The 16,447-nt window shown below is 43.1% G+C and overlaps 2 protein-coding genes across 3 annotated transcripts in view; one reads left to right on the top strand and one right to left on the bottom strand.

The window, feature by feature from the left end:
- The window catches only part of tom1l2a (target of myb1 like 2 membrane trafficking protein a), a 32,565-nt gene extending 23,571 nt beyond the window's left edge, over positions 1–8,994 (bottom strand). Inside the window, exons 1-2 of one of the 2 annotated variants that reach the window (XM_083649405.1) lie at positions 8,916–8,994; positions 492–576 (exon numbers count right to left, since the gene is read on the bottom strand). In XM_083649405.1, the coding sequence (XP_083505531.1) occupies positions 492–576; positions 8,916–8,967 (137 nt within the window). In that variant the 5' untranslated portion in view covers positions 8,968–8,994. The remainder of the gene's footprint in view (positions 1–491; positions 577–8,915) is intronic. The other variant, XM_083649404.1, reaches the window with a different exon arrangement.
- Positions 8,995–9,917: 923 nt separating this feature from the next.
- Positions 9,918–15,219, top strand: drc3 (dynein regulatory complex subunit 3; the record flags this gene model as incomplete). The annotated part of the gene is given in 13 exon segments (XM_083650010.1): positions 9,918–10,077; positions 10,164–10,280; positions 10,457–10,623; positions 10,716–10,862; positions 12,026–12,145; positions 12,629–12,721; positions 13,077–13,217; positions 13,617–13,748; positions 14,133–14,199; positions 14,202–14,218; positions 14,504–14,623; positions 14,848–14,979; positions 15,112–15,219. Coding segments are annotated over 13 exon segments (1,521 nt in total).
- Positions 15,220–16,447: the final 1,228 nt, after the last annotated feature.

Raw genomic sequence — 16,447 nt, 5'->3', positions numbered from 1 at the left:
AAATATTAATGCTAGAGAGCCCATTTATTATTATTTAGCAAAAATAATGGGGGGGGAGCACCAGCTTTCATCTCACAATTCTATGACACTAATGACCGCTAACAAAAACAAATGGCTTTGTGTTGTGTCTGGTTGTGAAACAGTAGTCTGTGTGTATTATTTGCTTGTGCCACTCAGTCAGTCAGTCAGTCATTCATTCATTCAGTCAGTCAGTCAGTCAGTCAGTCAGTCAGTCAGTCAGTCAGTCAGTGATGATTTATCAAGCTCAGATTAACTCATAAAATTAGCAAGACTATGCAACAACAACAATAAACAATCACGTTTCCATGACAAAAACTCAGACGACTGGCTGTCGTGGCCCGTGGGACCAACACAGGTCCCCTGATCAGAAGTCTTTTTTTGGTGTAAGCGAGCTCACTAGTCCAGTAGAACACTAAATAATCCCATGTTTACTTCAGCAAACTGTAACTCAGCACAGTGCAGGAACTCACCCCTCCTCTGTCTCATTGATGATGTCACAGATCTCCATGTTGAGGGTCCAGTCCTCGTTCTGCAGCCCCCCATCTGTGGCCCTCTCTGGAGGAAGACAGTAGACAATAGGTCAACCAGATACTTAGCGAAATGATTCCAAAGTCCATGACACCTTCTCATTGTAGGTTCCATTGTGATCCCAGGGTGTTAGCCATGAAATATGAATGTCAGTCTGGACCAGGTACGTTAGCAGCCCGCCAAGTAAACACTTCTATTTGGATTCATTTCAGGTGCCATGATGGGTGCCATGACTTTGCGGCCAAGTGCCAATGTGAAGTCTCTGTGAGTGAGTGAGCAGAAGTTGTGTTCGGCCACAGCTATGCCATTTTATGTGTGATCGCACTGAAACTTTCAGGAAGTGTAAAGAGCACCCCTGCCGGTGAGCTAATGGAGCTGGAAAAGGCACTTAGTTTGAGGAATCGACTTGGCTCTGATGAATTTCTGACATGACAATCTGACATGTCAGAAATTCATCTGAGCGTCCGACAGCCACTTGAGAGCAGTTAATCGTCCTCGCTGCCCGTGTGTGTACAGTACACCGTACACCAAACGCTGCCCTGTGTACACCGTACAGCAAACGACGCCGACGAGGCGTACATTTGGCCCGAGTCTAAAATGAGTCGTGCGGCTCACAAATCAGGTAAAACACGGGCTCGGTTCATACAGTGTATGCCCGGCTTAATGAAGTACAATGATGACAGTTAATTCATTCATTGCACCTATGACACAGCATGCTCCTTTGAGTCACAATCAGTGCCAACACAAACTGACAGTTTGGTGATGGTTTGAAATGTAGCGGAGAGAGACTTTATTGCCGGGGGCAGTTACTGGGCTAAATGTCAATAACGAGTCAATAAACCCTCCCCCAACGGCACTGAAGTCAACTGACAACCTGTGGGAAACATTGCTTAGCGATAAGGTTTACGTTAATCCAGTGGTACACTACTCAGGAGCAGCCAAACAAACAAACATCTTAATTTTTTTGTATTTGTATGTATGTATGTATGTACCGTATATGTATGTATCTATGTATGTATGTATGTATGTATGTATGTATGTATTTATTTATGTATTTATTTATTTATTTATTTATTTATTTATTTATTTATTTATTTATTTATTTATTTGTTTGTTTGAAGTAGGATTTAAAAGAGCCACATCTACCCATAAAGGAGCCTCTGGCTCTAGACTAGAGCTGTCCAGTGTCCAGTGAGGGGCGTGGCACTTGAGTTTGTATGGTTTGAAAAGCCTGTGGGCCTAATGGACAGGCCAGTGTTTTGTTTTGGACAGACACAAATGCGTCTGAATCTGCAGAGACCAGTGGTTCTCAAAGTGGGATCCAGGGACCTCCAGGGGTCCTTGGGGAGGGTCCAGCCAGTCCCCAGCAAAAACAGTAATTTATTTTTCACTGAAGAAATTTGACTTATTGCAAGTATGCAGCACAGAGGTCACATGATCAAACAGAATGTAGTATGACTTTGCACCTGGTACTACTCACTAGGCTTAAGAAAACGTTCAGACAATTTCAGTCAGTTTTTTACTCTCAAGAGTTCCAGGAAGTAAGGTCCTGGATTAAGCAGCACTGTCGAGTTGCAGCAAAATAGACAGTTTGTGTTGTACTCTGAAAGGGTTTTTCCCCCCTTGAATCAAATTGTACATTATCAGCTTTATTTTAGCATGCAAAAGTAGCGCGAGACACATTCCTGGCTGTTCATTGGCTAATGAGTCTCGCATTTTGGTCCTCCGCTGACACCACTCTCTCTCTAGAGGACACTAGTCTGAAGGTCTTCTTAAGCCCCGGGCCAGGGTGCACCCAATCAGCCTAACGACCCCAACACCAGGCTCAGCCACAGAGTGGGAGGGGGTCGTCACAAAAGCTAAAACCTTATTAGATGGATCCCCCTGGAACAAAATCTTATCAAATGGGGGTCCGTCCCGTGGTCTAATTTGTGTCTGTTTAGGGGTCGTTGAGGTGAAAAAGTTTGAGAACCACTGGCATAGACCATACTGTTCACTCAACCTTAGACAACACCCCTATATGGAGATACATAACACCCTACAGTTAACTCAGTTTCAGTTCTGTAGAGAATGTGTTATAGCGTCATTGCTAAACGGGTCTCTCAACAAGAGGAAACCAGGCTGGGCTGAGCTAGCAGCACTGTAGGGAGGTGTTGACGCCTCACCCAGAGGCAGTGCCCTGCCACTATATTATAGCCAGCCTGGTCTGTCGTCTGGGCTTACAGAGTCAATGAAGACTAATTAAAACAGCACATTGCTTACATAACAGTTAGTGTAAAAAGTGTTGCATAACAAGTCAACATGGGGCTGCAGACTGCAGTCCTCTATGCTTCAGAAAACAGATGTCTCGGTTTCTTCAGCCAAGTGAATATTCTGTGTGTGTAGAGAGACTATAAGGAAAGTGTGCCATGAATCATAAGTCATACTCTCTTTGATCACTCAGGTGAGTAGACTCACTGTAGAATGATCAACGTCTCCAAAAAATCAAATGTCTCGGGCCAAATGTCTTGCTTGTACTCGTTCTGCTTCATTGCAAAAACAATTTCACTATGAAATGAGATTAGCTTACATTTTTTTGCAGAAAAATTGCAGCAAAGTCTTAAATGACAAACTGAATCTTAGGCTGGTAAAAACAACTTATAGCATGGTGTGCCATATAAGAAAACGACTGTAGCTGTTCCCTGCATGTTGATATTAGAAAATCTTTTGGAGGTGTGAGCAGCCTGGACAAGCTGCTAGTAGAAGCCATGCTGAATGATACAACGTCTAGGTCTGCTCAGTCACATCCAGCTCTAGCAAACAGCTGCAACGGTGCAACAGCCAGCTGCACAGCAGATATCTCTGTGGAAAGTTACATTGATTGTGGGTGTGATGACAAAGCTGTGTTCAGCCATCGCAGTCCTGATAAACAGCGACCTGCTTTCCCCTTCACACTCCACACACCCCACCTTTTCAGAGCATGTTGGCTACAGCCAGGAAATAATGTGTTACAGATGGTGAGAGGCTATAGTGATGAAGCAGCACAGGAGTCATCACTGTGTCCCACACGCTGTCTCTCCCTGCCTCCCCCCGGCCCCGCCCTCATCCATCATGCCTCAGAATGCTGAGATCTCCCAGGGTTGCAGATATTTGAGGTGAGATTCAGAATGGAAGAAGTGAGCTATGACTGACTCCCTCTGACTGACACTCAGTAGATGGTCATTAGATGATTTTGGAGCATGGACAGGAAGAGCTTCTCTGGCTGCAGCCCAGGGGCCCAGAGCAAGCTGTCATGCCCAGGCCAAGAGCCTCTCTTTGGGCCGTGTTGCCTTCCTTTACACTGGACAGGCCTGACAGCCTTGACCTATTCGCTCTGTCTCCCCTCTCGAGCAAATTGTCACAGACTGGCAAGCACTAAGACACTTTTTGGCGCTAACTTTGATTCCCATCTTACACACACACACACACACACACACACACACACACGGCCTGCACGATATGAGGAAAATCTGCGATGTGCGATATAACATTGTTCAATATAACGATGACGATACGACTTGCGATAAATAAACAAATATTAAAGTATGCATATTAGCTATACAGTTCCTATGTCTTTCTGCTTTAATAATGCTAACATAGACCCCAAACATAGCCTATGCCCACTGAATAAAGAAATGAAATACACACTGACTCTAGCTGAAACTACACACAGCGTGTTTGGGCTTTGGCAGAGGGGCGGAGCGCACTGTTGCAAGGGAAAGGTGTACGCTGGATTTACAACACAAGACAAAATGATCAGATGCTGAGTGGGAATGCATGACGCATGTAAATAAAACCACTTTTGTTATTCATTGCGTTTGAGGCAGTCTTTGCGATGTGTTTATTGCGGATGTTCATATTGCGATGACGATGAAAATACGATTAATTGTGCAGCCCTAACACACACACACACACACACACACACACACACACACACACACACACACCCACACAAAAGGATTAACCAGCTACTTCCTCTGGGATATCCCATGCTCCTTGGTAATGTAGCATAATGCTTTTAACATGTGTTATTATTTTCCATTATTATTTTTAGCCCCTGATCCTTGTTTGTTTTGTGCCTGTTTGCTGTGTTTTAGAAATAAACAAACAAACAATGAAATGAAATTGTATATGCTCATTGCTCAAGTGGATTGGCAGGTCAAGGTACGGCAGAGTAGTAGTGGCAGAAAATCAAAAACATCAAAGATCTGGATCTATAGTGAGCTAGCATGACCTGCAACAAGCAAACACAGCCTTGTTAATAAAGTGAACTGCCTCCAGACTGAGTGTGTTCCTCTCAGGTCTGGTTATTGACAGACAGCACACCAGTACAGGCAGTCATCATCACGTGAGTTACAGGGTGACAGGCTGTACCAGCCACTGCCAAGCTGCCAACAAAGACACATATCTCTCTCCCTCTCTTCGCTTGTCTCCCTCCCTGTGTTTTACTCCCTTAATACTCTCCCTTTCTCAATTATTCTCACGCTTGCTACATCTTAGTTTACAACTTAATTTAATTTACTATCTCTTTTCTACTCTCAGTTCTTTTCTTTTTTTTCTTCCTCTTGCTCTTCCCCGTCCTTCACATACCTTGTCAAGGAGCAAGGGTCAGCAACAGTGGACACAGTCAGTCACCAGCCAGAAAAATGTGCTATAGCTGATAACGACTGTCCCCAGATCGGCCGAGGGGGTGGAGCAACAACCGGGACAGCAGGGGCAAAAAATGTGAGAAAAATAAAAAATAGAAGATACGTGTGTTTACTCTACTAGGCTCTTTGGCACGGATCTAACCAGCATTCATCAGCTACTGTGACAGTGATCTACTAGGTTTATAAAGGTGACAGAAAATGTCCTGTCCTATGTCCTACTCCCATTCTAAAATTGTCTCATTATTAAAAGCGGGGAATCCAGGGACGAGTTGAGATGATTATTGTCTTCTTACATTTGTGTCATCATCACACATCCATTTATCATTGGTTAGTTCCTCAACTCAGTAGATAATGTACTGCATTAACTAGAGCAGTAATGGATTGGCAGACTGTTGGGTTCTAGAGGGCATTAGTTTGACTAGGCCTCCCTCGCTTTTATTTGATAGACTTTCTCCAATATGCTGCTGACTTTTAGGGAAAGAAGAGTTAGAGCAGTTAGGCTAACTTAACTTAACTTGGAGCACAGGGGAAAGGTGGCCATAACACTCCATGTATATCCTGACCAAAGATGCACATCAGATAAACACACCGCCTGAGCCTCCCTGTGCACATCATCACCACCTCCACCCCATTCTCAAGTCACTTAGGAAATGAAGAAGCTCTGTTACTAAGTTATTTACAATGCATGCATCATCATCATCATCATCATCATCATCATCTCTCTCTCTCTCTCTCTCTCTCTCTCTCTCTCTCTCTCTCTCTCTCTCTGAGGTAACCTGACCGTCCGTCTAGCTGCTGTGGTGTAAGGTGCCACTGCCACAGCCAAGCAGACAGCTGGCTATACAACTCTGTACAGTTCAGCTCCTCAGCCAGAGAGATTAGGCTGGGGATATAGCGATCTCGCTCTTGTGAAATGGTGAAATCGAAGATGTGCTGCAATGCTGCATACAGGTACAGCCCATCGCCTGACCTAAAGGGACCTCTGTAACATGAGGCAATGGAGCCGTTGCTGGCGGATGGATGGTGCTGGTGGGGGCCATCTTGGATGACTTGGCACAGAGCAGCTGACCAGTGGGTGGCGAGGAGAGCACACACAGGCCAGACCAGCAGTGAAAGGCCCTCAAACTCCCGAAGACAAAAACTTCCTTCCTCCAAAGGCCATCTGTTTCCATTAGGGATGGGGCCAATCCGATCCAATATCGGTATCGGGTGCCGATATTGGCACTAATTCACGGATCGGATCGGAATCCGGATTTTTTTTTTTTTATTGCAATTCCAGCCGCACAGGGGGCCGTAATTTGCCCATGTATAATAGTAATCTTCTTTGCCTTGTATATTTTTTTAATTTTGTCTGCTTTTTGCAAGGTATATTTAAAAAAAATAATTTTTAATTGGCCAAATCTTTGCCTATACTGTATATTCAAGAAAAATATTGGTATCGGCATAATATCGGTATCGGCAGATATCCAAATTCAGGTATCGGAATCGGATCGTTAGTGAAAAAAGTGGATCGGTGCATCCCATCCCATTTCCATCCAACTGCACCCAGGAGCATGACGAGTATACTGCATGGCTATCTGCCTGCTATCTCTCTAGAAAGTGAAAAGCAACTTGCTTCAAAGTATGAGACAGGCTACACAAAGCAAACCCTTAGTCATAATAAGAACATCATAACTGCAGTTTGCATCAGAAAAATAGAAAACATGAAATCCCTGAGGCCTTTTGTAATGAGTACTATGTGCACGTATTCACCCAGCAACATTTCCCCGATGTTAACATGCAACTAATGGATCCATGACTGTGTCAGTGATACACCGTGACCTTGCCTGGTGAATCATATCCATCCATCCCCGGCAGCAAACTATTTGAAGCCCTTCTTATGAGAACATCAACTTATACTGACCATGATGTGGAACATTACACAGTTAGTTTAGTCCACGTGTTTCATTTGGCAAGATGTCATTACCGGGAAGCCAACCAACCATGACTGCAGCCTGACCACAGCAAGACGAACCACACCCACAGGGACACTCACTCACTCACACATAGATGAAATGAACACCGGCCCCATGCCAGACTAAACTGCTGGTGAATTTTGTTTGTGGCTGCTAAAATGATCTCATCTAGCAGCCACATTGACAAGTAACCAACCACCATGTTTGTGGAGGTTCTATTCGAAAATTCTACTTGGCTGGTAAAACAGTTAAAGTGGATGGTCAATTCAAGGATGCATTGTAGCTGATGGGGGGGGGGGGGGGGGGGGGGGGGGTCCTGGCCTGTTCATCACTCACATCAGTAGTGAGGAGGGCAGAGAAATAGTGATCCACCATATTGAAACAAATTACAGGAGTTAAGGCTGCCTAAGCTGCTGTAGCTGTGAGGATAGTGAGTTGAGTCAAGCCTGCCTCCTCATATACAATGTGATATAAAAATCTGACTTTCATCAACCATCCAAACTCCAAAGCCTGCAGCGGAACGCAGGTCAACATTGGTGAGAAATGAATGTTGATTGTTGACCAACATCTGTTTTGCAGCAGCTTAGCAAAACGCTATGGTAAAACAGGAAAAGCTCCAACATCTTTTCTGCCACAGGATACTTCACAAACACAAGCATTTAAAAGCAAGTACGAACTGTTCACAGTAAGTAGGGTAACGGTAGGCTAATACAGTAATGCCGAAGAAAGAAACCATAAAAAAAAATATATATATATATATCTTGTCAGGAAGATATCAGGAAGGATGTTGGTTGTAAAACAGTGGGGTGGGGTCCGTGGGGAGGGTGATATTCAGGGAATACACCATGGATACTTCCTCATCACATCCACTGGGCCTCACCGTGGGTCAACAAAGCCATACTTTTTTATTTTTTACATTCTCAACTCTAGATTCGTTTACATTATCAGACAAAACAGAAAGTCTGGTCTGTGGTCATCAGGTTCTTCCTCTCATGATTGTTCTCTTCCTCTCATAGAAATGTATTGTTTCTGTGAACTGCAAAGCCTTGGGGACAACAGAGTCAGAGGTTGCTTGATCTCTGAGCAGTTTTAAACAAGCTGAAACTGAGGATAGTTGTACCCTAGTAGCCCGAGAAGGGCTAGAGATGTGTACCCATACCAAGGGGATGTGGTAAGCCACTATAGTGGCTCTCTCTCCTCACCCAGTCTGCACACAGCTGACTCACCAAAACTAAGCACAGAAATTCAGAGGTCAGAGCAACCAAGTTGACAAGGCAGTCTGTTGAATTAAAGTGTGCTACAATTGAGAAAATGTATTGAATACGCTTACGATATACATAGTCCATGCAGGCCGTGGTCACTGGTCACTGCGCGAGACTCTTCATTCTGACTGAAGAGTCTCGCGTTGAGGCTATAGCTACCCATACCGTTCACATCCCCTTGACTCAGTTTCCTTGCAAACTGAGCATAAGCATACATCACACACGGTCGTCTGGTATAAATACAATGATGATGATATAGTGCAAAACTAAGATTACAGCAAGCTAAATTAGCTGGCTAACATCATTAGCTGGAAGCCCATTCCAACTAGCTGACGTTTGCTGCGACGATGCTGGCTAGCTCGCTATTTCCAATGAGGCGACGTTTTTGACGCCACATCTACAAATGTTGGTCCACGTTCAAACTTTGTATGAGTTAGTAGATGAAGTATCCCAGTTTATATATTTTTTCAAGGCTAACTTACCTACACATTGACCCACTGGAGTGCTGTACGGATTGCCCAGTAAGAACTCCATCTTGACAACAAACAATCCGCTCGGGAATGATAGAGGCTGGAAGCCGGAACGCGTTATCATCAAGTCCCGCCCTCAGAGGAATCCAATTGGAAGAACACTCCACAAGTTCAATATGTATGGCTGAGGCTAATGTCAGTTACCTTCACTGTTAAAGGTATGTTCAACAGACCGGCTTCAACTTTACGTACAAATGTGTTTCAAATTGTTTACGCAAATCCAGAACAGCTAGAATTAAGAACCCAGGCATCAACACTAATATTGCAGTATATAAAATGTACATTTTGAATAGATGTAGCCTACATTATAGCATGGGGGGGAAATATTATATATTGTTGCCAAACATCTCCTTATCAAATACTGTAGGTATTTGATTATATTATTAAAACAAGCAAGTATATTCTGTAACTAAGAGGAAAGGGATAACATCCTTTTACACTCCACATGTGCTGTATATCTGACCCACTACTGTTCAAAACATTTTGTAAATTGGATCAGTTGAATGCAGCTCAGAATCAGTCAGTTGCTAGGCAACGCTATACATACCCAGGTTTGAGACTGTAAGCAGAGGTAAGGTGTTGACCTTATTATTAACATTATTGATTGAAACGTGTATTGATTTCCCTGACAAATTATGAGCACTGAAAAGAGAACATTATTGACTAATCAGTTTCTATGTTGTTGTGAAACAGGTGGAGTTAGGTAGCCTAGATCCCCGAGCTAGTAAACATTAGCTAATCTGTTAGCAAACTACATATAATGTTAGGGTCCTATCCATCATGTCTAACATGTTTATCTTGCATTATTGTTTATCTTTGCTTGAACAAATCAAGCTCCAAAATGACAAAATATGACCTCTTGAAACCATAGGCTACATACATAGCCTGTCTGTTCCCACTGAAAGCAGAGGTTTGAGTTCAGTGTGGCCCCAACCCCCTATAACAAGAGGGCAGATGAGCAGGCGTTATGGTAAGGTGGAGCCCAGTGTGGTGGATGAGGAGATGCTGCAGAAGGCAGTAGAGGAGCAAGGCCCTCAAGAACAGGCCGGGCGCATCGCCAAGGAGGAGGGCATCAGCTTCAATGAAGTCCTCCAGCTGCGTCTGGCATACAGAGGTGAGGAAAACTAATCAAGGTTCAGTTAATAACTCAATGAATGAATGTCTATTGTTCTTGGGTATGTGAAAGTTATGTGTCCACAGACATCCTGAAGATAGACCACTTATGGGAATTCACATCCCTGACCAAACTCGAGCTGAACAACAACACCATAAAGAAGATTGAGGGACTAGACAGTCTCACCAATCTGACGTGGCTTAGTAAGATCTTTGAAAAAGTATTTTGCTAATACTTCAATATGGAAATTGTGTTTGTATCTGCAAAGATGTACTGTATCTGTAGGCAATGTAAAATGATATTCCTGAAAAACTTCAGAAAGAGATGAGTCCATTAAAAGCAATAGTCAAGACAAAAATGTTCTCCATGTGTCTTTCAGATCTGTCGTTCAACAACATAGAGAAAATTGAGGGTCTGGAGTCACTGGTGAAGCTTGAAGTCCTGAATTTGTACAACAATAGAATCTCCGTCATTGAGAACATGGAAAATCTTGAGAAACTCACTTTCTTCTCAATCGCAAACAACCTCCTGGGCCAGTTAGATAATGTACACGATAAATTCCCCCTTCTCACAGTTTGAAAGCTTTTACGGATACTGATATGTAACATTTGTGTATTGCACCTCATCCTTTGTTTAAGGTGATCTACCTCAGAAAGTTCAAGAACCTGCACACCCTCAACCTGTATGAAAATGCCATCTGCAAAGAGGATAATTACAAATGTTTCATTGCTGCCTACTTTCCAGACTTGGTGTACCTAGACTACAGGTTACTTGATGAGCAGACAGTAAGTACTAACAGCAGTGTGTTTTGATGCAAACCCAACTCGCAATCTACTGTGTAGTCTTAAGCCCATGGCACACCAATCAAACATTCTCCAACAAACACGAACGAACACGAACACACGTAGATGTTCGTTTGGTGTGCCATAGCTGTCTGTCCTTGTCTGTTCGTGTTCGGCGATGTTCGGTGATGTTCGCCCGGATTCAACATGTTCTACATGTTTTACAACATGTTTACTGTTGTGCTGAATATGTTTGGTCGGTGTGCCATGCTTTCAAACAATCTCCAACATCTGCCAACATTCACAGACAATTGTCTGTTCGTGTTTGTTGGTGTTTGTTGGATAATGTTTGATTGGTGTGCCATGGGCTTTACACATGACACATTAGTGTCAAGTTTTAGAGTTTTACAGCTTCTGTCCTTCTAAATCAGACCTGGGCATTATGTGGCCCAGGGGCCAGAAGTGGCCCTCATGATGGTTCTGCCTGACCCGGGAGGTCCAAGACAAACCACACCATTTTACTTATGAAGCTAGAAACATCTAATGAGATGACCTAAATTGGCTTTTATTTTGAAACATTTGGGTGTGCTTCTTCCTGGATAATTGCACAGTATGTTTTCTACAAATTGAGTGATAAAATTAGAGGTTACGGCATGACACACACAAAAAGGCCCCCGGCAACAAACTGGGTTTCTCATGTGTCCGGCCAGGAAAAAATAATTGCCCACCCTGTTATAAATCAAAGCATTGATCTACAGCAGAAGCGTGACCAAATGGTTTATTACGGCTTATCAATATTATTCCCCAGAGAATCAGAATACTGTAAAGCTTTTACAGGCTTGTCAAACTGATTAGCTGTCATTCTTTCCACGTAAACATTTAAACTGTATTTAGTACAGACATGGTAATGACCATTTTCTTTTGTTATTTTATGAAATTATAAATTCACATGACTTGACAAAGGCCACCAGGCCGAAACGTTGTCTATTTATTAAATTCATTGCATCGGAGCCAGAGTGTGCGGTTTCTATTTTTCCTATGGATTCTTGTCCGTCACCAGCACCTCACTGAGATTTCACGGTGTGCATTCTCTCCATTTTTGACAAATGAAATTATAAATTGCCATGTTGACATTGTACAGTACATCATTATGTGTTTCCATGCAGAAAAAGCAGGCATCTGCCAAATACCAGTTGCATCTTGAGGAAGTAAGACTCAATGAACTTCAGGAGCAACAGGTTGTGGAAACTCGCAAGAATCAGGAAGCTGAACTACAACTGCACAGGGTAATGTGATGCATTCATTGTCCATTGAGCATTCAAAGTTGATTTATATGCATATTATACTGTGTGTGTGTGTGTGTGTGTGTGTGTGTGTGTGTGTGTGTGTGTGTGTGTGTGTGTGTGTGTGTGTGTGTGTGTGTGTGTGTGTGTGTGTGCGCGTGCATGCGCGCGTGTGTGTGTGTGCGTGTGCATGTGTGTGCGTGTGTGTGTGTGTGTGTGTGTGCGTGTGCATGTGGTGTGTGTGTGTGTGTGTGTGTGTGTGTGTATGTGTGTGTGTGTGTGTGTGTGTGTGTGTGTGTGTGTGTGTGTGTGTGTGTGTGTGCGTGCGTGCGTGCGTGCGTGTGTGTGTGTGTGTGTGTGTGTGTGTGTGTGTGTGTGTGTGTGTGTGTGTGTGTGTGTGTGTGTGTGTGTGTGTGTGTGTGTACTGTATGTGTGTGTGCATGTGTGCCTGCACATGCAGACCTTTTCGGTACTTCCTTCCTCCAGGATGCCTTTGTGGAGTTCCTGAATGGCTCCTATCTGTTTGATAGCATGTCCACAGTTGATCCAGACACAGATAAACTGCACTGCCTGCATGGAGTGGCTGATCTGCTTCAGACATATCCTTTGTAGTCTTTTATATAAGTATATTATTGATGACATTTCTCCTTGGAAGATTCTATGTATATATCTATGTATCTATCTATGTATCTATCTATCTATCTATCTATCTATCTATCTATCTATCTATCTATCTATCTATCTATCTATCTATCTATCTGTCTGTCTATCTGTCTGTCTGTCTGTCTGTCTGTCTGTCTGTCTGTCTGTCTGTCTATCTGTCTGTCTGTCTGCGATAAGTACAAAGTCATACTGATTGATTCCGAAATTATTTCTTGAGTTCCTTGACCCTGCACTTACATTTGAGCACCAGCTGGTGGAGCTGTGTGTGCAGGTATTTGAAATAGGCCTGTCTGAGCACAAGCTGAGAGAAACAGAGGTGCAAAGCTTCTTGAGTGTTGAAAAGGAGGCAGTGGCAGACAACCAGCAGAGGGCAGCACACATGGTGGCACATTTTGAGCAGCACCGCAGAAAGGTGAGCTGGGAGGATGGTAGGTTTGGTTCTGTCATGATGACATGATCTATCCCTATCAACTTCAAGTTCTAGTGGCTGATTGGTAGTGATTGCATGGTAGGCCTGAATTCAACACAAAATTCTTCAAACTATCAGTCATTGTGGGAGCTTGACCTTATGCAGAAAAAACATACACTGATCTCAACAGCCATACATGCATTCCAGCCAGTCCCAATTAACCACTGCTTTGTGCCACCTCGTTAATTTACAGAGAGTCTACAAATTCATTCTCACAGATTTTTGAGAATAGCCATCATGGAAATGAACAATTCACATACTCACACACACCACATGAAACACACAAACACAACATATGGTATGGCAGCGATCAGTGCAATGTTCTCTCTCCCCTGGTCACAGTGGCTAGCGGAGACGCGACATGTGTCAGACACAGACCTGCTGGACGCCAAGCTCAGGCACTACAGCCAAGAGATCTACCAGCTCTGTGACAGCCTAATGGCCCTGGAGACACAGCTGCTCGTACAGCTGGAGGTAGGTGTGTGTGTGTGTGTGTGTGTGTGTGTGTGTGTGTGTGTGTGTGTGTGTGTGTGTGTGTGTGTGTGTGTGTGTGTGTGTGTGTGTGTGTGTGTGTGTGTGTGTGTGTGTGTGTGTGTGTAAATTAACAATTAGACGAAACTACCACTTTTATTCTGAAAAGTTGACAGTGATGATGAGGATGATCAAGATAGATCCTCTGAAGGTTTGACTAGTTTAATCTTTTACAGGAGGGAATGACACCTTAACATTGTGCATGATATTTTCAGCAATTGTTTGATCTGAAACATGAATGAGATTGGACTCACATGCCACAAACACTGAGATTGTGCTTCATTTAAATGTTTATAGTCCTAATGATTCTGCACATGTTCATTTCAGGACATCATCAAAGACTTTGGGATGAACATCTCGGACATGGTTGGGAACTTCATTGAAACTGTTCAAGGAATATATCCTTTCTTACTGTGAAACGTTGACGCATTCCCAATAACACTGGCTGTTACAGCTCTAACTCACAGGCATGACAAGTAAATGGAAATGTATAAATTGTTTTAATTGTTAACTATAGAATTGCCTAAAATCAGTTTCACCCCCCCCCCCCCCCCCCCCCCCCAAATAGGTGTTTTGAAACACTAGACCGAAACAATACAGATGTCAGTTTTTGCATAATAGTACAGAATGGCACACATGCCATTTGGTGTAAAAATTAGTGATGGTCTGATTAAGAGTTTCCTTGACCCGGCCATACATTTGCCCAGTGTCGGGATCTGGAGAATAGCCACCATGGGAAGCTGAGGGAGATTGCTCTGGCAACTCTGGACAAGGTGGCCAAGAATGAGGAGGAGGACATGACCGATGAAGTGAGAATGGTCAGTGTTTTGCTGTAAATGGACATTTGGTATCCAAGGTTTGGTGTTATCCATTATAGTCAGTGGAGTGTTCCTTGTTATATTTTAGTGCAATGCCTATTTTGATCCACACCTGCTGGATCTTATCTCTCCCCTCTCATTGATGTGAGCCCCTGCCCCAGCCATTTAAACTACAATGTGAATCTATTGTATGTTACCATCGATATTCTGCTCTCTCTGTCTAGCTGTTTACAGACAAAGACCTTGTGATGAATGCAGTGGCATCCTCACATGATACCCACCTGCTGAAGATCAACGACCGAGAGAACCAGTTGGTGACACGCATCAATGCCTGGAAGACGGTCCTCATTAAAGGGGTAAGGAGCTTAAAGTATATCACAACAATCCCCACAAAATTATCCTTTTTACAGGGATAAATATATCCTCTGTGTCTAATAGGTTTGTTATAATTTTGTTATAATTTTCTCTTTCTCTTTGTGGGTTAATAGATCCAAGACAAGGAAATTAAGCGGCACCGCAAGCGCATCTCGGAGATCCACAACTACATGGACTATTTGAGGGAGCAGCTGGATGAGTTGCAGCAGGATGATCAGTGAGGGGCATAGATATGGCTGGGCCTAGGCCCACACACTTCTTGCCAGTCCATTCAATCACAAGACTTTAAAACCTCTGCATCTGTGGCCAACATTACTGATTTTCAGGGCTCATTTTTAAAGGTATAGAGTGATGGTCCTGGTAGCATATGAAACTAGAAGACCTAAGGCATCCATTGGTACCAACCATGCCATGCTAGCTTGCTGGGGAAGAGGCTAAAGAATGCTCCAAAGAATGCTCCAAAGAAGGCTAAACTTTTGCGAGGCGGAGAGAAAAACTGGCATGGCTATTTTCAATGGACTCCCTTGACCGCTCACTTCAAGATATCTGAATGAGAATCAGGTTCTATGTTGTTGTTCTATGGGTAGCCTACTCACTTTATCCTAATCCCATCCGGTTTTGGAATTTATTTTTTCTTTTTTGCATGGAGTATAAATGTGTTATTTTGGCCTATTCTAGACTATTTTAATATTTCTGCACACTGGGATCCCTAATAGTCTTGGAATTGTATAAATTGGGTATGACTTGACATGACTTTACAGCCACAAACAGGATCTAGGGCATTCAGTGGATGTCCTGTATGGCATTCCTAGGTATATTGACACTAAGGGCATTTCTGAGCAATTTCCAGAACAGAAGTGCTCACCACCGGCACCCACCCAATCGCCAAAAAAATGCAATTCTTACAGATACCAAGTTTTTTTTATACCAAATCACAGCATGGATTTTTCTATGATGTTGCTCAAGGTCTTGGCGTCTTAATGTGGTATTTTGGATGGATTTTTGGCCATTTTTGATCAATTATTGACTGGTCAAAAATGGCTAGATCTTGCAACAAAATTGTATCAACCCAAAAATTGCTACTACAATAATTTATGATACATAATTGAGCATGGGGATGGATAGCCATCATATAAATTCCATCATAATATTCTAATCTAAGCCCACACTCTGAAGTTTCAACATTTGAATAGATGCCTAACCAAAACACAATGTTTATTACACATTTATGACTAGAAAACCTTGACACAGTGCTGAGCTGCATCTCAAATTAATCTTCATGGTTCCCAGCTTTCAGATTATGTGCACCACTTCTACGTGACATATACTGTTGACTTGCTAACTTGTAGGGAGGGGTGGGTTACATAACATTTTGTCATGTAAACACTCATTCTAATCACTTTCTTTGGTTGGACTCTCTTGCCTCTTTCTGCAAATGCTTGTGCATTT

The sequence above is a fragment of the Poromitra crassiceps genome (genome assembly GCF_964638095.1).
Source record: "Poromitra crassiceps genome assembly, chromosome: 13".
NCBI lineage: Eukaryota > Metazoa > Chordata > Actinopteri > Beryciformes > Melamphaidae > Poromitra > Poromitra crassiceps.
The sequence above is the reverse complement of the archived record's forward strand: the minus strand, read 5'-3'. Positions and strand labels throughout refer to the sequence as shown.